At 36.9% G+C, this 21868-nt stretch overlaps 2 protein-coding genes across 2 annotated transcripts; one reads left to right on the top strand and one right to left on the bottom strand.

Annotated features, from left to right (window-relative positions):
- Position 1: 1 nt before the first annotated feature.
- LOC122006584 (DUF21 domain-containing protein At4g14240-like) lies at positions 2–15678 on the top strand. The gene is made up of 13 exons (XM_042562139.1): positions 2–390; positions 1416–1492; positions 7423–7506; positions 7584–7697; positions 11932–12018; positions 12093–12164; positions 12837–12904; positions 13663–13750; positions 13852–13925; positions 13992–14370; positions 14659–14705; positions 14787–14868; positions 15323–15678. The coding sequence occupies exons 1-13, from the start codon at positions 129–131 to the stop codon at positions 15443–15445; spliced, it is 1557 nt and encodes a 518-aa protein (XP_042418073.1). The 5' UTR covers positions 2–128; the 3' UTR covers positions 15446–15678.
- A 91-nt stretch (positions 15679–15769) lies between these two features.
- LOC122006586 (diphosphomevalonate decarboxylase MVD2, peroxisomal-like) lies at positions 15770–20737 on the bottom strand. The gene is made up of 10 exons (XM_042562140.1): positions 20445–20737; positions 20146–20344; positions 20009–20072; positions 19737–19800; positions 19569–19649; positions 18878–18964; positions 18459–18616; positions 18260–18308; positions 16343–16467; positions 15770–16278 (listed from the first exon to the last, which is right to left on the bottom strand). Exons 1-10 carry the CDS (start codon positions 20658–20660, stop codon positions 16059–16061), a joined length of 1263 nt encoding a protein of 420 aa, XP_042418074.1. The 5' UTR covers positions 20661–20737; the 3' UTR covers positions 15770–16058.
- Positions 20738–21868: the final 1131 nt, after the last annotated feature.

Here is a 21868-nt window from a genome sequence, read left to right as displayed (position 1 = left end):
CCGGCTTCCTTCCCGATCCGTGTAGTCGTACGCCTCTTGTTGTCCCGTCGCCGAGCCTCTTCGCGGTCGGTCGGATCGGTGAGCTAAAGGAGGGGGGGATCCGAGTGGGATCACGAGGTAAGGCGACGATGCACGCGATTAATGCGATGGTGGCGGCGAGGATGCTGACGACGGTGGCGTCGTCGGCGGTGAATGACGGGGCGGTGATGCTGAAGGGAGAGGACATCCCCTTCGGGTCGTTTATGTGGTACGCGTACGCAGGTATCTCGTGCTTTCTCGTTCTATTTGCGGGGATCATGTCGGGTCTTACCCTGGGGTTGATGTCGCTCGGCCTCGTCGAGCTCGAGATCCTGCAGCGCAGTGGGACTCCCATCGAGAAGAAGCAGGCAGGTAGGCTCTTCGATGCTTTTAGACTACTCTTCTAATTCCTTTTGCTGGGATGGATGGTTTCTTTTCCTCTTTTTTTAGTGAAGAGTGACGATGTTTTCTTTTCTAGGATAAAAAGATGTCTTTTTTGTTATTTAGTTGATTTTTCCACTCGGCCAATTTATTTTCATTCCGACAGTTTGAATGTTTGGATTTTTTTTTTAATTTTTTTTTTAACGCAATGGGAGGCGGATTGCCTGCTAGATAATATATTCTCCATAAATGTTTTGCTGAAATGTCATGTATGTAGATCAGTCAGTGGATGTAGTTAAAAAAGTATGGAATCTTACAGTATGTCACTTTAAAGGATTAGATTGCACTTAATGATGCTACATTCCACAATATGGGCCATCTTAGCTGAGTTGGTAAGTGACAGGTTGATTGTCACATAAGGTCTTGGGATTAAATCTCGGGATTGGTAGGGCGTAAATCCCTGCAATCCATGTAAACTCACCAGGCACTTGTCTTCTCAGTCATTGTGATTTATCTCCTCCGTGTTGGTCCTGAGATAAATTGACGGGGGCATGGGGTGAGCGTATTCGCCTTTTTGGCACAATATGGGTCATCTTAGATTGCAGTATGTCACTTGATCTATGAATAAGATTGTTGACTGCTATTGGACTTGCTTTGTGCACATGGGTGTCTTTGTATATTTTGGAGTTACTCTAGCTAATCCACTGTACCTGATCACATTCGTAAGATAAGAGGATTAAAAATTACTTCCACTGCCAATTACGTTGTTCTAAGCTTCTTAAGGAAAAAATAGCAATCTGTCGAGTTACTTTTACTGTTAAAGAATGAGAGATAGATGATTAGTTTTTTGGCATGCTCACTATGTTGACCTGAACATTATAGCCGATTATATGTTGTTAGGAATTATATTTCACCCTCACACATTTCCAAAGTTTTGTGTTATGTACTGATTTTTTTGCATATTATCTGTATCTTCTTGTATTTTTTCTGTTGATTGCATTGCACTTCCATTGCAGCTACAATTCTACCTGTTGTTCAAAAGCAACACCAGCTTCTTGTAACTTTGCTTTTGTGTAATGCTGCTGCCATGGAGGTGTGCGTTTAATTGTTTCTGTCTGAATAATTGATTTGTTCTAAATTCTTCTAGTTTCTTAAGTGCCTTAGCTGCAGTATTATGGTATGAAAGTCAGAAACTCTTAATGCATTAAGTACTACAAATAAATGTCTATCGCGCTTTGTTGGATCTTGACAAAAAAAAACTACATTACAATTTTCAGTAACTAGTATTTTATTTTCATAAGTTTTAAGATCATGCCACCACTTATTTCCTGATTCAAAGATTAGCTAGTAAGATGATTAATGACTTTTGATCTCTTGCCTTCCATTATACTTTTAACACTACAAGACTCCTGCAATATACTTGAACCATATTCCTTGTTTCGGTTAGTTTAGGGATTGATAGTTGCATGCCATCTATTGTCAACTGATACTGTTATATAAGAAACACGTGAACGCCAAATCACTTTGCAAACTATGGAAGTAAAAATGACCTACAAACATGTGATTTTATGGTAGATGCCGGAGTGAATTCATTGTCAATGAACAAACAGCGTATGCCATCAGTTTCTATTTGATAACTTTCTATCTTTGCCTCTTTCTAAAGCAACATGTTGAAAAATAGTGACCCAACCTCAAGCAGTTTCCAAGCAGATATAAATAGGTTACATTTTCTGTTTAGGTTCGGCTTGAATGGTCAACTTTTGAAGTGATGTGCAAAAATCTAACACTCATTCTCGGAAATAATTCGGAGGTGGAGAAACCTCGTACACACTCATAACACGAAATACACCTAGAAAATCAAGAACAAATACAATGAAATGTTACACGAGATTACAACAATGAAATCTTAGCTTGCTTGCTTCTTGTTGCTTGAATCTGCTCTTGGTAGAAGGAAATGCAAGAACACTTAGCTCCAAGAACTCCCAAGAATTGGCGTTGAGTGTTGTTTCAAGAGTTGTCCAAAAAAAAACCCTTTTCTAGGGTTACCTCAAGCGCCTTAATCGCTTAAGCTTCCCCTTAAGCGATTACCACGCCAACAACATGCTCAGAACCTGCATAACGATGTTTTTTCGAACTCTAATCGTTTGGTGAGCCATCCCAATCGATTCAGGGAGTCTTAATCGATTACCCAATCGATTTCGCAACTCTCTGTTCACTCGCAAAAAGGCCTTAATCGATTATTCAATCAATTCCGCAACTCTCTATCACTCACAAAAAAAGCCTTAATCAATTAGCTCAATCGATTAAGCCTTCTTAATTGATTGCCTCAATCAATTATCTCTTCTCGCGACAAAGCACTTCCTAATCGATTGACCCAATCGATTAAAAGTGGCTGAATCGATTGAGCCAATCGATTCAACCTTGTTTTTCGTGAATTCCTCTTCACGAATCTCCTAGCCCTAATTGATTGGTCTGATCGATTAGGCTCGCCCAATCGATTCGGGCCCTTTCTGTGTTCTCGCAAGAACCTCCTAATAGATTACCTAATCGATTAGCATAGAGTCAATCGATCCCTAATTTGCTGAACCCAAGTCTAGGGTTCTCTTGTCTAATCTCCGGTCAACCGTGACCTACTAGGACTTCTCTACCAAGTGTCCGGTTAATCCTTTGACCCACTTGGATTTTTCTCCTTATGCCAAGTGTTTGGTCTTCGATGACCCACTTGGACTTCCAAACACCAAGTGTTTAGTTAACCTTTGATCCACCTGGACTTTTCTTCTCTTGCCAAGTGTCCGGACCTCCATGACCCACTTTGACTTCCAAACAACACCAGGTGCCCGGTTAACCTTTGGCCCACCTGGACTTTCCAATGTCTAGCTTTACTTACTAGGACTTTTCTCCACCTAGCTTCACTCACTAGGATTTTCTCACCTAGTTTCATTCATCAGGGTTTCTCACTGCCTAGCTTCACTCATTAGGACTTTCTAATTGCCTAGCTTCACTCACCAGAATTTTCCAATTGTCTAACTTCACTTATCAGGATTTTCCAATTGTCTGATTTCACTCACCAGGACTTTCTATTTGCCTAGCTTCATTCACCATGTCATTCTCACTCACCAGGACTTCTCACTAGGGGTGTAAATGAACCAAGCCGCTCATGAGCTATTCGAAGGTCGATTCGATAAATACTCGTTTGAGCTTGTTTAATAAGGCTCGTTAAGATAAACAAACCAAGCTCAAGCTTTATAATACTCAGCTCGTTAGCTTGTGAACATGTTGGCTAGTAAGCTCATGAATCAACTTTTAAATGAAAAATTAATAGTTTTGATATTGAATTTATAGATTTTACACTCTACTTGTAAAAAATATAGGCAAATATATTAAATTTATTTATTAGAATAAAATTATAAATATTATAATTTTCTAAATATATAATTTAATTTTTAATGAATATTTAAATTTATAATTTATATTTATTAATCTCGTTTAGGCTTGATAAAAGCTTGAATAAGCTCGTGAGCCATGAATATATTCGTTAAATAAAGTTCGAGCTCGGCTCGATTATAAACGAGTCAAACTCAAACATTCAAGAATTCGGCTCGGCTCAATTACACCCCTACTTCTCACACCAAGTGTCCGATCCTCCATGATCCACTTGATTTTTCTTCTTCTGCCAACCATCCCGTTGGTCTTGCCCTTGCCTAACCTCCGATTAGGACTTTCTCAGTCAAGTATCCCATCAACCTTGACATACTTGACTATTCTCTTATATCAAACTAGTCAACCTTATGCCAACAATATCCCAAATGGACAATTGCACCTGCAGTCTCCATATATTGTCAAACATCAAAACTCAAACTTGAATCAAATTGGTTAAATTTGACCCAGGGAAAATTGCACCAATAATCTCCCCCTTTTTAATATTTGACAATATGTTTAAGTTAGGCTAACTCATATTAGCCCAACTTCCAATTTCATCCCATGCTCGACGCATGAATGTGAGTTTCTAACTTAAACCTCACTTTTTCTCCTCCTTTGACAAACATCAAAAACTCTTCCCCTTGGGAGTCAATTTTGTAAAGTAACTCAATGACAGTCTCATACCCTTCATTTTATCTTATGTTCACCTTTAAGTATATATTGTATGCTCATCCTAGAACATTCAGTCGTTTCAATGAAGATTCTCAATCTTCCATTAAAAAAACATCTAAATCATGCTTTTAAGGAAAAACTCCTCCGTAAAATATGCTCCAAACTTCTATCATTATACCAATAAAGATTCAGAATTCCTAAACCTTTAGGAAATCCAAACTTGAAGTTTTGAGATTCAAAATTTAACTTTGAAACTAAACCTCCTTCTAAACTCCAAGTTGATCTTCCTTAACCATTCCATTCTTATTTTTATTAAGAATAGGATAATTTTGGGATATTGGAAGTTGGGATAATTGAAAGATGGGTGGTCAACCAAGAGAGTCGGAAGCCCTTCAGTCCCGTGAGCGGAAGAGGAGGGGCACATAAGCGAAGGCCGGAGAAGGGCCGATCTGCCGACCACCGGAGCGGCGCATGAGGCAGAGAGGCCCGGCCGATCGAGGGACGACAGAGGACAGCCCAAATAAGACGGGATACATGCCAACATCCTTTTGGGAGTCGGTCGCCGATTAATGGTGTGTATGGATAGAATATCCTTTTAGTTGACCATCGGTGAGCGAACCAAGGAGGAATTTCCTAGAAACCTTCCTAATTAGTTTCTTAGGCTTTTTTAAAGCCTTAGTCCCACTAGTTTTCTCAAAGTTAACTCTAGAGGTAACTTCCCTTGTAACTTTGACTTGACTCCTAGACCTAGGGTTAGTTTCATAGTTATATGGAACTTTATGGTATGAAGATACATCCTTCTTGGCTTTTGGTTTGTATCCCAAACGCCTCCTACCATTGGATGGTTCTTGTTTATTTTGACCTAGGTTTTTGTTCAAGGACCCCTTTTCTTCATTTGTCATTTTTCTAAGTTTTCTCTATAATTTTCCAAGTCTTGACCTTAAGACTTGATTTTCCTTCTATAAATCCTTAAACTTAGATTTTTCATTTATCTTTTGAGAATTTTTCTTTTTAGGCATATATCTATTTTTCTTAGATTTCATCCCTAAATTAGAGGTATGCGCATACGTCTTTGGGAGTCACTGTTCACTACTTCTTCTTTACTCTGTTTTCCTCGCTTGCCGGTGTGTGATTTGATCGTTGGAGGGCCGTTGGAGGGAACCCCTTCCCGGCCTGGCACTAACGACTTGTGGTTGTAGGAACGGAGTCACATCAGCGAAGACAAAGAGCGAGCCACCTCAGCGTTGCTTCACGGTTGCCATCTACTCAGCTACAGGGCAGGATCATACATGAAACAAAGAGTATTTCTCTTTGTTTTTGTCATTACACTCCATTGAGGATGGATCTAAGCTTTACCAATTTGCTTCATTGCTCTTTGACATCTTGATATTCTCCGAGCTTACTCAAAATGTTGCTAGGCAATAAATTAACCAATAATTTGGTTACTTTGTCATTGGCCTTGCATCTCTTGATTTGTTCCTCGCTCCAATTGTTCTTCTTAAGGATTTTTCCTTTGCCATTCGTTGGAGCTTGAATCCCCTCCATTAGAGCAAACCATTGCTCTATCTCTATCATCAAGAAATTCTCGATCCTTGATTTTCAAAGGCCGAAGCTTGTTAATGTGAATGGTGGAGGTGCTCGAGTATCAAATCTAAGTCCATCTCGGAAATCTATCTTGAAGTTGAGCTCTCTAGATGAAATCTTTGACTTGTTGACTTTAGGGCTTCAACTTCTTCCTCTAGCTCCTTTCCCTTTTCGGCGATGAGTTCGGTGAAGAGTGGCATCGCTCTAATATCACTTGTTGAGACTAAGAGGAGCTTGAGGGGGGGGGGGGGGGGATAACTTCTCTCGCTTCTACGAAGATGAGTTGCAGCGGAATGCTTGAAGCGAAGAATTCTCCAATGCCAACACGAGGATTTACTTGGTATCCACCTCCTTGAGGTGACTAATCTAAGGATCCACACAATGCGCACATCTACACTATGAAAACACTCCTTGGAAACAATCTGGAGATAGAGAAGCATCGTACACGCTCACAACACGAAATATACCAAGAAGAGCAAGAACAAATATAATGAAATCTTACATGAGATTACAACAATAAAATCTCAGCTTACTCTCTTCTTGTTGCTCGAATCTCCCTCTTGGTAGAAGGAAATGCAATAACACTTAGCTCCAAGAACTCCCAATAACCTTTTCTAGGGTTATCTCGGGTGCCTTAATCGCTGAAGCTTCCCCTTAAGCAATTACCATGTCAGCCACTTGCTCAGAACCTGCATAATGACTTCCCCTTGTGCATATGGCTTCTCACACCAATTGTCCGGTCCTCCATGATCCACTTGATTTTTCTTCTTCTGCCAATCATCCCATTGGTCTTGCCCTTATCTAACCTCCAGTTAAGAATTTTCCAATCAACCTTGACTTGCTTGACTACTCTCTCATATCAAACTAATCAACCTTTGACCAGTGGAGAATTGCACCAGGACAATTGCACCTCCAATCTCCATATATTGTCAAACATTAAAATTCAAGCTTGAGTCAAATTGATCAACTTCGACCAAGGGACAATTGCACCAACAACTTATAGAGTTGTCACCCCAAGGATTACTTTTCAAAATTTGGGCACTTTCAGTAAGTTCACTACTAAACTTACTACGTTCGGGACATTCTTCTATATGCTCATGAAAGTTGACAATCAGAATTCGGTGCATTTATATAATCATCCCAATTAAGATAATTTCATGATGATTAACTGTAATTATGTTTTAAGAAAAAGGGAAAGGGTCTACCAACACTACATGTCCGTAAATGATCTTTTTAATGCATTGTATAACTTTGTAGTTTAGCTCACTTGTTAAATTTTATCTTTTGATACTTGATTCTTTGAAATGGAACTACAATTAATGAGGCTAAAATATTTGTTTATTGCAGGCTCTTCCTCTCTATCTTGATAGAATATTCAATCCATTTGTTGCTATTGTGTTGTCTGTGACCTTCGTCCTGGCTTTTGGGGAGGTAATTGTGCTTCACTATTGATAGATTATAGCTCCATTGTTCTCTCTTTAAAACTTATTATGTTGTATTTTGTCCAGGTTATTCCTCAAGCCATATGCACAAGATATGGGTTAGCAGTGGGGGCTAACTTAGTCTGGCTAGTGCGAATATTAATGATCATGTGCTACCCAATAGCTTATCCTGTTGGCAAGGTAATTTTTTTGTTTGTGCGATTGTAACTAATGTTGACAATTAATTTATAGCCATCACAACAAGAAACAACATAATTTGATGATGCAAGTAATACTCTCCAATTCTGCAAACTTGGAGGCTTCATTCCTTTTTTTTCTTCTTAGAAATTCCTTTGACTGTTGAGTCATAAATGATTGAATAAGAGCTCATGTTAAGCATCTTCTTGTTAGCCTACTTTCTTCCCGTGCCTATTTCAAAATTATTCTTGAAAAAATCTCACACCAGTATGAGGCTTGCAATGCAGCTTTTTGTCTTGAACACTGGCCATGCACATTACAAAGGAGCAATGCTACTATGATGCCAATTCTGACCATCAAATAATTGCTGATGTTTATAAATCTGTGTGTTTAGTCTGTAGAGATTTCAGAATGTCCTTCCTAATGCCTTCTAAGATCTTTTACTTGTGTTTAGAATAAGCCACTTTAATTTAGTAGGTGGTATTGATTGCGTTTATAGATAAACTAAAAAAGGATCAAATCATGCATTGAAATGTAATTAACTTTAGAGCTATGCTACTTGGATTTGGGTATGAGTATTCACATGTCTGTGGATATAGGTGTCCAACATAGCTGCTTTGAAATTTTTTTACATATGAACAATAAGGGTATCAAGTGTCCATTCAAAGTGTCACTATCCAAGTGTCAATGTGTGACATTCATACAAAGGAGTAGACGAAGAGTTCAAGTGTCAAAGCATTAGAATTAAACTAGTCCAGAGAGTTTCCACTTTTTTAATTGTAAAATTCATATTCATGTTTTTATTCAATTTAAGGTTTAAAATCTCGAATCTTGCCAAAGTTTCAAATTTTGACTGGAATGATCAATATGATTTTGATACCGCGTTGACATTCTCCGTTATGGTGTAGTGGCAAATTGGAAGTATGAGGAAGGACATAATGAAAGGGAAAAAAAAAAAGAGAAAACACCAACATACCTAAGTTCATAATTTGTGTTCAATCTGAAACGGTACAATTTTGATATTATATTGTACGAACACAAGCTACAAAATTTCAATTCATTTTGGCATGTCTTGTTGCATGTCAAACGATGGTAAAAAAAAAATGTACAGCGGAAGGGCGCCAAGTTGTCATCCAGGCATGCACCCGCGGTTCGATCCCAGCTACGGTGCATTTGCAGGGTTTTTTTTCCTCCAAATGGGGCGTGTAACCACGGGATGTTGACCTTATGGGCCGCCCGAGCACTTCCCGTTTTACTCTGCGTGGCCAGTGGAAAACTTCCGTTGGACCAGGTCGGGCTGGTCGTCCCAAGTTCGGTGTTACTCATCTATATAATTGACATAACGACACATGAGATGTTCCCTGGTCGAGTAGTATCAAGTTTTATAAATTTATTTGAATCATATATTTCTATCTGCTTGGCTTGGCCTGGCCTGAGATTTCAAACTATGGTTCGATTGTCTTCGTCACTTTATAAATGAAACTAACTCGATGATTTTTTGGTGTTTTTTCATTAACACAATGTGATTGCCCCACTTTAATATGTGTAGTCTAGGGTGTAAGGAACTATTGCGCTAAACACGCAGAAAGCACAGTGGAAAAATTAGTTCCTTTCTAGAAGATCCATGCGAAGGAAAACTATATACTAAGTATTTGTTGCGTAAACATGAACTCTCGACGGCTTGGATCTCAGCACGATCAAGTGTTCAAGCCTCTTTCAGTATCCACATGAACAAGTCTTCCGTTCGTCAGTAAGGAACTATTGCGCTAAACACGTAAAAAGCGCAACAGAAAAATTAGTTCCTTTCCAGAAGATCCATGCGAAGGAAAACCATATACTAAGTATTTATTAAAGAGAGTTACCTTTGTTGCGTAAACACGAACTCCCGATAGCTTGGATCTCAGCACGATCAAGTGTTCGCGCCTCTTTCGGTATCCACATGAACGAGCCTTCCGTTCGTCTCACGAACTGACGAAGTGGAGAAGAAAAACAACCAAAGGTTGTGCTAGCAACCTTTTTGGAAGTTTCGGCCAAGAGTTGAAGAAGGAAGAAAAGGAGCAAGAACACAAAAGTCTCTTCATGAAAATGAATCAAAACCTCTTGTGTTCTCATTCATGAAATTACCTTAATGTCAATTGCCTTAATTAACATTAATATTTGACTACATCCAATGCATCGAATACATGAGCAATTCAAAATTGATCACTTTTCATCCAATTCATGATCAATTCTAAATCGAACACTCCTCTTCCTTGATGAATTTAAATTCATCAAATCACTCAATGAGTCTAACATTAATCATCAATCCAAATTGATTCAATGAGTCTAATTCGAATCGGACTCAATCCAATAGTGAGTATGACTCAATGAGTCCAATTTAAATTAGACTTAATCCAATGATCCATCATATAAACCTATCTCTAAATAAACTTGTTCTGTGTGTGACCCAATAGATTCTCGTAACGTCGAGTCTCTAAAACTATTTTAGATACATAAACAATGAATGACATCTAGCAAGACATCATTGCTACCTAAGTGGCGAAAATATCGAGATCTGACTTAACCTTTCCGTGTCCACTATCTTGTATGACTAAATCCTTTTATCCTTGATATCTAGATTGATCAATGAGGCATAGACTGTGTCATCCTCTTATCAATCTTTGTGTTTCTTGATCTCTAAGTAGACACACTCAATCAAATAAGCTCAATATCGTATATTGACTCATTTGAGTATGACCATGCATTCTTGTGTCCTACTAATCAAGGGCCCATAGATATCGCTTCGTCATATGGAAGAGATAGATCTCATCTACATCACTCACATTCCTCCGTATAACTTATTACATACCTAGTGATGGACTTTATATTCCACCTTATTATAGGTGACGTTTGTCGATACCAAAGTACACAACTCTTTATGTAGGGAACCGTAGTGACTTCAGATCTAAAGACTATTCACACTAATAGTCACTATGAGAATGTTTATGAAACTCATATAACGATCCATGAAACATCTCATGACGAGTCAATTCAGTACATATTCTCTAATATATATTCATGTGTCAATCTGATATCACATATCCATGACTTGTGAGATTAAGTCATCTGTTGACCTACATGTTAGTCTCAACGCATTAATATCGTCCTTGTATATTAATGCTTGACTAGGAATGGTTAAGAGTAGCATTCTATATATCCACAATATCCCACTATCAATTCAACCAACTGATACTAGAACCTTCTACTCTAGAACATTATTATACTTATTCATTCGACACTGAACTGAAGTAAATATAATAATCAATATTGTCTTTTATTAATAAGTGAAATATGATACAAAAAGTGCCCTTGTCAATCATCTTATAATTGGCACTAGAGCTAATACTAATATAGGGACAATTTGTAGGCTTCCATTAGTTGATCATTAGTTGATTTTGATTGTCTTATGCAATGTTACCTTTCCAAAATTGGTAATATGTGATATTTTACAGTTTCAACTATAGGTCCAGTTACATTGGCAAAAAATTTCCAATGTTAGTTACTGAATTATTATTGAATTAGCTAGAGGAGCATTCGTTCAGTCTTTTTTGCTTTAATAGGGATCTTGTAGATACATGTTGTCATTTTTATCTTATAAATAAGATAGTTCTACAACAACCTCTAAAATGAATAAAGTTTTCCAGTCTACAATCTAAGTTGCTAAATTTGACGTATTGAATTTGCAATTTGTTTTCTTTATATTTTCTTATAGATCATATGCACTTATATATATATACATAGCAATAGAGGCTTAGATACACATTGCCTCTTATAAACTGGCCTGCTTCCAAAGTAATTTGGGGAAGCAGAACACCAACTTGAAAATGCAGGAACAGATTTATATCTTCTTAAAATTGATATTTTATTGCTTTTGTCCAATTGCTTACCTTGTTGCAGCCATTGGTACTTAAACAATCAGTAGGATCATAGAACTACCATATTTTTCATTGTAACTTCTAATCTCTAGAGAGTTTGGTGATGCCAACCTAGACAATAGAGATTGTGTTGGACTATTTAGTAATTTGTTGTCTTTTCCATTTTATTATTTTAAGCTTGTAGCTCTACGGTTTTCTTAGAGTTGTCCAGGTTATTAGTAGTGTATGGTGTATTCTATCTACAACATAACGTTAGAGTTTCAAACACATTCTTTGCTTACCTAAGATTGATTTTTTTTTTCCAACTGTAATTGTGGATTCAGATTCTAGATTGTGCACTTGGACATAATGAGTCTGCACTTTTTAGACGCGCTCAGTTAAAAGCTCTGGTCTCTATCCACAGCAAAGAGGTATAGTTATTTACATTCTTACTATATCAGCAATTGCAATTTGTGGTGCTTACAATTGCTCTCAACCATTTTAGGCAGGAAAAGGTGGAGAGCTTACACACGATGAAACCACAATAATAAGTGGGGCACTTGATTTGACTGAAAAGGTATATTTTACTAAGTTTGTTCCAGTTGCATGTCACAAATTTAGATTCCTTCCTACATCTGTCTGCTCGCGGAGTAGATGTCGAAATTCTAATCTAATCTCCTGTCCCTGTCTCTTGATTAGTACTAGTAAATATAGACTAATCAGTCTCCTGTGTCATTATCCTCTCTCTTCCATTACCCTCTTATCTTTTATTCTTCTTTCTCTTGGTTGGTACTCGTAAATATAGATTAATAAATCTCTCATTCCATTGTTCTTTCTCTTAATTATGTCAAAACATATTTTCTTTGCCCCTCAAGAATGATACGGGACTTTATGCCATTAACCTCTTTCTTAACTATGTCTAAACATCGTGTCTTTTCCCGTTAATGTACTTCATCTTCCTATTTGATGACAACAATAACAACAACCAAACCTTATCCCATTAGGTGGGGTCGCCTTCGTGTCTACCATTAATTTAATTTGTAATTTTGAATATGTGGATCGTGCATGTCTAATTGTCTAGGTTATAATTAGAATCTTGATTAAGCAAGATAGTTAAGTGTTATGTTGCTTCTTTGATGATATAAATAATAGTACTCTCTGACTTTCTGTAATGGATCCATGTTTTGCCTTGTCTAGAATGTTGTAAATTTAGGTCTTCTAATTTCTAATGATATGATCATATGTACAGACAGCTGAGGCTGCTATGACACCCATTGAGTCTACCTTCTCCTTAGACGTCAATTCAAAATTAGACTGGTGAGACTCTGTACATATAATAAATCTTTCCTTTCCTGTGATACCAGTGATCTATTTTCAAGAGAGACATGACATTCTAAGAATAGTACTTTGTAAATCGTGATCTATTATTCCTTGCTACTTGCAACTGTTTCAAAACTATTCAGGTATATGCAGAACTCCCATTCTTTAAGCAAGAAATCAAACTGATGCAAGATTGGCTTGTTTTTGCGTCAGAATTTGAAATTACAGAGAGACATGGTGGGCCATCTTGGCTTACTGCATTTCAAACTTCTGGTTTCTCTAGATTTACTGCATGGTATAGTTGGAAGGACAATATTCAGACATTAGGGATGCAGGAAATAATACGATGGAGACTGATGCAAGGAGTTTGATTCAATTCTTTGAAATTTGCAGATGTCTTTCGACTCCTTGTCAGGTGGTTTTTTGGTGAACCAGTTCACCAATTTTTATTTGGTTCCTTCTAATACTGGAAATTAACTTGAATAATAATAGTATGTGTGAAAAATTCTTTGAACATATTAAATGGAGTAACACTGGGTTTAAGCCTGCTTATAGTTCAATTGCAGTTTAAATTAAATAACCAGCATAAGCTATCCTTCTCCCATTAGAATTGCTGTATCGCCTTAGTCATGAACCTCTGAGTAATTATTGAATTTGGGAGATGAGGAGGTTTATAGTAGCCTATTTAGACTAGTTGTGTTACGTTTTTGTACTTTTGTAACTTATGCCTGTGATTAATAAAGTTATTGTGATAGGGAGGCTATTGGCAAGATTCTTGCTCGGGGCCACAGTCGTGTCCCTGTTTATTCAGGGAACCCAAAGAATATTATAGGCCTTTTGTTGGTAGGTATTATTATCATTTCCTTTTTTTTCCTTGCCCTATCACAAACTCCTGGTAATTTTGTACTGGTCTGGTCTCATATAATACTTTGCAACAATATCAGGTGAAAAGTCTTCTTACAGTTCGACCTGAGACTGAAACACCTGTCAGTGCTATATCAATTAGAAGAATCCCCAGGTATTTGCCTTGTTGTATACACTTACTGCATTCATTGAACGATGCCCTCATATTTGGAATGTTCAGGGTGCCTGCCGATATGCCTCTGTATGACATACTAAATGAATTTCAGAAAGGAAGCAGTCATATGGCTGCTGTTGTCAAGTCGAAAGGGAAACCTAAGAGTATGTCACTGACTGATGGTGAAAAATCTGGAGAAAATAAAGAACTAAATATTGAATCCAATGCTACAACCCCTTTATTGTCTAAGACAAAGGAAAATTTGGACAGTGTTGTCGTCGACGTTGATAGGTATGAAAATAAACTTATTAGTGAAGATAAACCCACGACTTTGCAACAGAATGATGCAGAAGCGAAGGTAGTTTCTCGATTATCAGAAGATACCGAAGAAGGAGAAGTTATTGGGATCATCACACTTGAGGATGTTTTTGAAGAACTCTTACAGGTAAAGTTCAAAAATCATCACACTTGTCCCAACATCATTGGTTTTGGTCATTCAATGCTGCTAAATTGCTTTTTCTTGGGGTGGGTACTGCTATACGTTCAATGTATCAAGGTGTTGGATGTTAAACTAGGCACACATTATTGAATTTTGAAACAAGATTTTGAATGTTTTACTTCCTAACAACGTGCAAACCTAACAGTTGAAGTTATGTTAAACTACTTACGAGTAAAATATAGTAGATCTCATTATTGTAAGACGCTGACCATGTACAAAATGATCCACATGCAGGAGGAGATAGTTGACGAGACCGACGAATATGTTGATGTTCATAAAAGGTGTTGAGCAATTCCATTTTTTTGGCATATGATGTTTCCTACCTTTAAAACCTTTCGTTTACATAAGTATCTTTTTTTCAGGATACGTGTGGCCGCTGCCGCCGCTGCTTCTTCAGTCGCACGAGCTCCATCTTACAGGAGGTTGACTAAACAAAAATCCGCGGTTAGTATCTTTATAACTCCAATGGTTTCTCTGTTTTCATCTTTGAGCTTACAGTTTATCAAATTCTTGCCATCATCATTAAACAATGATATGTATTTGGAAGAGTCTAGGTTTAGGAGTGATCATTGTTTGATTCATATAACAAATCGAAATATCTAGCTATATATATTAGTTCAGTTCAATTTTCACACGCACAAACCTGTTTTTTTTTTTATTCCAAATTTTCTATATCAAATTTCAGTTTAGTTCAGGTGTCACATAGTATTTCTAAAACTGAGCCAAGCTAATATTTGAAGCATTCCAAATTTGTTCGACTCAATTTCTAAAGAAAATGTTCAATTCAGTTTAGTTTGTAAAATAATTATAACTAAAATTCAGCTGTGTTCACCATATTTGTATCCCGCAATGTAGTTTCCAAATTTAGCAGTGAATCATTCCATTTTTACTCATCCAGGGAGCTCTAAGTCGGCAAGGACAACAGCCCGCCGGCATCCTAAAGAAACCCACTGAAGGAGACTTGCACACGCCACGGCATCAAGTGAACCTGGTGGAACCGCTATTGGGAACCAAAAGATAACAACCCTAAAATTTTGCCCCAGAAGGAATCTCCTCGTGTAGAAGCTTTGTGATGCATGTGTAAGAGCTATTTATCGCTGGTAATGGATGTAATTAGCGATTGCAAGTAAAATAAGGACGGACGATATGGTTAGAGGATGTGTAACCTATCTGGACTCGGACATTTGTATGGTTAAGTTGGATCCCCATGGCTGGGATATAATTTTGCTGAATAAAGATGAGTTATTTGGTTTAGGTTTGATGTCCACGATCTAGTTAGTTAGTTAGTCAAATGTATGTAGGAAATTATTGTTTAAAAGTAAAAAACCATTTCAAGGCTCTTAAATGTGTGAATCAAACTTATGAACTACTAGCATCTCAAAGACGGGAAATTGTGAAGCACATGCAACAGATTACAGGAAGCCAAGTTTGGACTCAGACACCAGAAAGTATCACTTTAAATAGATAGCAATTTAACCCAAAAATAAATTTCAGCCTCTTATGGGTTAGCTATTCCTAGGATGACGACCGAACAACAATCCCGAAGGACAAAAAGAAAGGCAGGTGAGGGCAGCAATTAAGCATGACATGATGAGTGTGGATTTATTTGGGAACAGGAGTTATAGTGAGCTAGCTCACTTTGGAAGCCCGCTTGATGGACTTATCAGAGACTGGTTCTGGTCGAGTAGCTTTGGTCCACTTCCAAGATTGGTACAGATAAAATAGCTAATTTCGCCTGCAATTTTTTGACATGGAGATCCATCCTTATTTAGAAAAGGTGGTGGAAGGGCTTTGATATCATTCATAGACTGCACACCAGCTTCACCAAGAATTGATTTGTCTCCTATTACATAACTGAAAGAGTAGATGTGTGACTATATTGATTTTAGAGTTTTGCTAACATGTGAAATTCAGTTACCTAGATAGTTCACTGTCTGGTGGTGGAGGGAAGCAGAACAGTAGTTGCCGAAGCAGAAGCCCTGCAGTGTTTCTGTTTTGTGAAATCAAGACAGCATTTGGCCCCGCATCGAAGGTATAGGCTACCTGAAAAAAATTCAAATCATTGAATGATAAAAAATATTTCACGATATCAAAATCCTCCTGTCAAACTAAAAGATAGCTGTTAATCTCTAACCAAATTAAAAGATACCAAGCTTTCTACACCTAAAAGAGGACAAGTACCAAAATCAATTGTAATTTCAAAATTTAAATCAATGTCTCTTCCTGGTTTACATCAATTTGATCTGTTCAAACCACTATATAGTTGAACTGAACTGAGTGTAATTAAGTTTTCGGAATATTAGCAATAGGGTCATTGTTGAGGGCGCAATTCTCGGCGCATATTTGGCTTAAGTCTGAGATTTCCATTTTTTTTGTCTGACCTTGATTTCTCTTTGAATTTGTAAGCTCCACATAATGATAATTTGCTTTCATCATGATCTTGAAAAAACAGTACATCTTAAATGATATTTGCTTCCATTGGGACAACAATCTCTAGACAATCTTGTTATGTTTATTCTATGAGACTAAATGTTCTAAAGAATATTGGGTCAATAATATCTGAATTCCTGATGATTTCTGGATAAATTACATACAAACAAATTTTGCAAACCAGAGATTTGACAATTTTACTGATGCATTAGTTGAAGCATTCATAACTAAAATCAGAACCCAGAGAACTATGAAGGAATTGATTAGATTGAATGTTCACAACCATGCAGTGATCTAGTTATAAGCATCTATATTACCTATGTGACTCATGTTGACTAACAACATTCATCCAATCAAGATGCATCTTTTTCTAACTAGGAAAAAAATAGGTCTTTTTGGTCAATCCAGTTAAGCACTTTGAGTTGGATGATCTGTGATATCACAAGACCTGTGAATTCCTATAAACATCATGAAATAGTATAAATAACTGAGTTATAATTTTTTTCCCCAGAAAATATCCAACTTAATGATTGAGAATCTAAACATAAAAAGTTTACTCATAAACCTAAGGCACCTTTCAGTCAAGTTCAATATACATGTTTTTCCACCTGACAATGGATACTGGTTATTTCCTTTTTGTCATTCGAAGCTTGAGCAAAGTTGTTCTTCCTTAAGTTTCACCTTCTATAGTTTTATACTTGTGCATATGCTTTACTCTAAAAATTGGCTTACATGTTCCATTGAGTAGTTTTTGTACATATGTCCATATTAGACTAATGTTTAACTTGGGGATGCAACTTGCACTGCCCACGCTTATGAATGTGCATGAAAAAAATCCTGGAAAATAATGGATTTAGATATCTTGAATTTATAGCACATCAAGGGGATACTATGAAGAAGTTTGGGTAGAGCTTCTAAAATAGTGTGATAAATCAGGATACTATGGATATGTTTGAAAATGAGCAATAGAATCTGTACTTGGCTGAGTTGAAACAATAGGTGTCAAAGTTTTAAGAAGTCAAGGAAGATCTGCTTCCTATAATTAAAAGTGGAATTATCATTTTGCCCTTTCTCTAACATTTTCTTTGATCTCCAGTATCAATTTATTGTCAGCTTATGTGTAGCATGACCTTCCTAACACCAGTGCTGTTGGAACTAGTAAACTTTCAGGAATTGCTACATGAATAATAATGGTTCTATGGCATTCAATTTGAAAAAAAAAAACAGAAATTTTCAAGATCTTATATAAAGCATACATGTAGAGGAGTTGAGCAACTTGAGAGCAGTCAATCAAGCAAAAATAAGAAACCGGATCTTATATGGATAACCGAAACAGAACAAAGACCATCGATCCCTTCAAATAAAATTCAGAAAATAAGCTCTCCATATATCTGCGCATACAAACCTGTGGAATTCCTTCAGCTTTGTTCCATCTCTCAACAAGACTGATTATCCTGAAATATTTGACATGATAGTCATTGACATTAGATACCAAGAAAAACATGACCTATTATATTGCATACAGTAAAAAATCAATCATTTCTGATTATGAGAAAATCAATCAAGTAAAAAATGATTCATATGTAAAGTATATGATATCGTGCCTGTGTGATGTATCATTCATGTAGAATATAGGAGGGCTAGTATCCAAGCAAACAGCATGAAATTGATTGCTGTCTGAGCAAGTCAACATAGCAAAAGATGCAAAATCACGACTTCTAATGGCTTCTTCCATTTTCTGAACTCGATGAGGGACAACAGTCTGGGGTTGAGAACAAGAGAACAAAAGAATTACACAAAAGAGAAGAAAAAACGAAGAAAGTAAGTTGGTGTCACTTCTTGAAGATAATTGAATGTAATAAGATTCAAAGGTATTTCAAAGTAAAAAGTATCTAAGCATAAAAACAATATTTCCTAAAAATCACAGAATACAAGCTGCAAATTTTAAGAACTTTGAACAGAAAATAATGAATTTTCAAAGCTTGGAAAAGAAAAAGATGCAAAGAGTTTGAGCATAACAAACCTGTGCCCTATACTGCAAAAGGGGACTTGTCTCAACACTATCACGCATCCCACTAGTGCTACTAGTTTCCTTTTGCTTTGCGCTAACCTGGATTTTTTTTGGTTAATTAAAATCGGGAAACCACTTAAATGCCCAAATTTGAGAAAAATGCCATGCAAGATGAGAAGTGAGCTAGCAAACAATTCATCTCTAAAAAGGTTAGAAAATTTCACACATGTAACTCCTGTCATTCAATATAGCTGTCAAAGAAATGTTGGATTTCATAAGTAACAAATGATGTAGAGCAAGAAAGTAACAACAACCTATCAAACTCAGAAAAAACTTGAGAATATAGGGAAGTTGTATTTTACTATGGTACTTATATTAGATTTCTGATCATTTAGACTTGCAAAATTTAATTTGATGGCAGGATATAACTACTTTTCAAATGATTCTGTATAGTTTATCAGGAAAATTGATATATCTGTGTGTGTGTGTGTGTGTATCACAAAATGCGTGTAACATTTGGCTACATAATGTGAATTTGGCCCAAGTGCTTAAACTAAAAAAGTTAGCAAATTCTAATCAGATGACTTGTACATCTTATAAGCAAGATTGCATCGTTGGGAAATCCTAAAAATCCCAAATCATAGACTAAATCTCCATGAACTCTAATACAAACACCAAGTCTGGATATTTAATGACAACATACCACAGCAATGATAATAACAAGATCATTCCAATGAGATTCTGGGGCAAGGGGAACTGCAATGCTATCACTTCCGCTAGCATCCTGAAAAATAGCACTATCAAGTCATCAACTGATAAAATTTGATCATACCATCAACTGAAACATCCTGACTTATCATTTTTAACTTACATCACCCATCGCCCATTTAACAAAACCACCATAGAGACTACGGCATGCACTACCTGATCCCTGCCTACACAACAATGCCACACAAATTTGCACCATGTATTACATGTCTACTGTAATTGGCATTTCACCATATTACTAAGCCCTGGATTCTTTTACACAAGATAGCAGTAGAATAAATCTACAGTGGAGGCCAATGAACAAACATTTACACTATGAGCACCACAGGTAAATGAGATCATTGACAACTGTAAATTCATAGTAGGAACACAAACCTCGCTATAGATGAAAGCTTTCCGTGATCCTGGTCTACGTTCATTAGCTTTGCCAGGGTGAAAACTATCAGAAATACATTTCATTAGAGCCATTTTCGAAGCAATAATCATACACTGCAGGGAAGACAAGTTCTAACCAAGGCAAGCAAAGCCAGCAGCTGAAGAAGCCAACCCTGCAGCAGTGGGGAAGTTATTATAAGAAGCAATGTGGACATGCAGTTTCTGCCAATCTTCCTTCCTGATCAGGACGCCTTTGTCCACATCCTCCACATCTCTCGCGAGCTTCCTGATTTCCCTCAAACAATTCTGGAACCTGTCCCCGGAAACAGAAATCTCCTACAAAATCAGAAAAAAGTTACTAGATTTAATCCCATCAAAATCATCAGCTCACTCAGACTAAGAGTCGCAGACCAAGATTTAAGTGGGGGTAGTTTACCTGGCCATTAAGCCACATCCGATCGCGATCGAAGGTGGGGCTAACGGCGACGGTGGTAGTGGCAGAGAGGTGGTCGGGATCGAGGGTGACGCTGATGCTATCGTTCACGGGGAGGATGAGGCCCTCGTCGCGCTTCCCCCAGTACTTGATCACTGCGATGTTGGTCGGAGCTCGTCCCGTCGCCGTCAGGATCCAACCCTCCGCTTCGGACGCCATCGGCTCAAACTTCGATCTGGAAAAATCGACGAAATTTGGTGGAAGGCGGCCGAATGTTGAGGAATAATTGCCGTCTTATATAGAACTAAATCATGCGAGGTTAATTGCATTTTACCTCTTAAGCAAATTTTTTTTTGCAAAACACCGTCAATATTTTAATAATTCCTAAAACATTCAAAGGTTAACAACATTCCAATTTGTTTATTATTATCAAATGAGTAATGCAATGCTACTAGAAAGCATAAAATATATATTTTGATTTTTAAAAGGAACATTTGAAAAAAAAATTAAAACTTAATAAAAAATTGAAGGATAAAAAAAGAGTTTTCAGATAAGAGTTTTGTATATTTTACAATAAAATATTAAATCAAGAGATTGGATAGACAAGAAATTAATAATATTAAATTATAATATATAATTACCATATCTTTTACATGATATTGGATATTTCAAATTTAATATTAAATTACAGTTTATTGAAAGTAAAATAAATAATATTTTAAAATTGTTGTAATGAATGTAGTATGATATAATATTTAATTAAAGTATAAACTACTTGCTAACTACATTTTTATTAAATGCCGTAGGTTGTGAAATTGCTTTCTATATAGAAAACTTGAGATTTAAATATTATTTTTTTGGACGTAGAGCATTTATATCAAAGTAGTAGGTGTTATTTTTCTCATCAAACCTTATTATTTCCGTTATTTATTTTATATTCCTAAACTATTAGTAAAAGTATAATTTTTAATCACAAAAATAAATAGCACTCTTTTAGCTAACAAATAATAGCTCTGAATAATAATGTGCATACTGAAAAATCTCTCCAATATGATTAGACTTGATCGTTAAAAGTGGTTAGCCGAACCATGACAAATACATTATTACTGTGACTACTAATGATAAATGAACTTAACAATGCGTTTAGTTATAGGCTCTTTGTCCCCGGGGTCATGGTGTCGCGATAAGGACATTCAAATTGTCTCCCAGGTACCCGCGGTTCGAACTTCAACTACGGCGTATTTACAGGAATTTTTCCTCCAAATGGGGAGCGTAATCAAAGGATGCTGGGCTTCTGGGCTGGCCGCCGTATGCACTTCCCGATTTACCCTGGTGACCGGTGGGAAACTTCTGTGGGACCGGGCCGGTCACCCCCAGAGATCCTCAATGAGGCTAACTGGAATTATCATTTTTTTTTTTTGCACCTT

Source organism: Zingiber officinale, chromosome 7B, assembly GCF_018446385.1.
Source record: "Zingiber officinale cultivar Zhangliang chromosome 7B, Zo_v1.1, whole genome shotgun sequence".
NCBI lineage: Eukaryota > Viridiplantae > Streptophyta > Magnoliopsida > Zingiberales > Zingiberaceae > Zingiber > Zingiber officinale.
The sequence above is the reverse complement of the archived record's forward strand: the minus strand, read 5'-3'. Positions and strand labels throughout refer to the sequence as shown.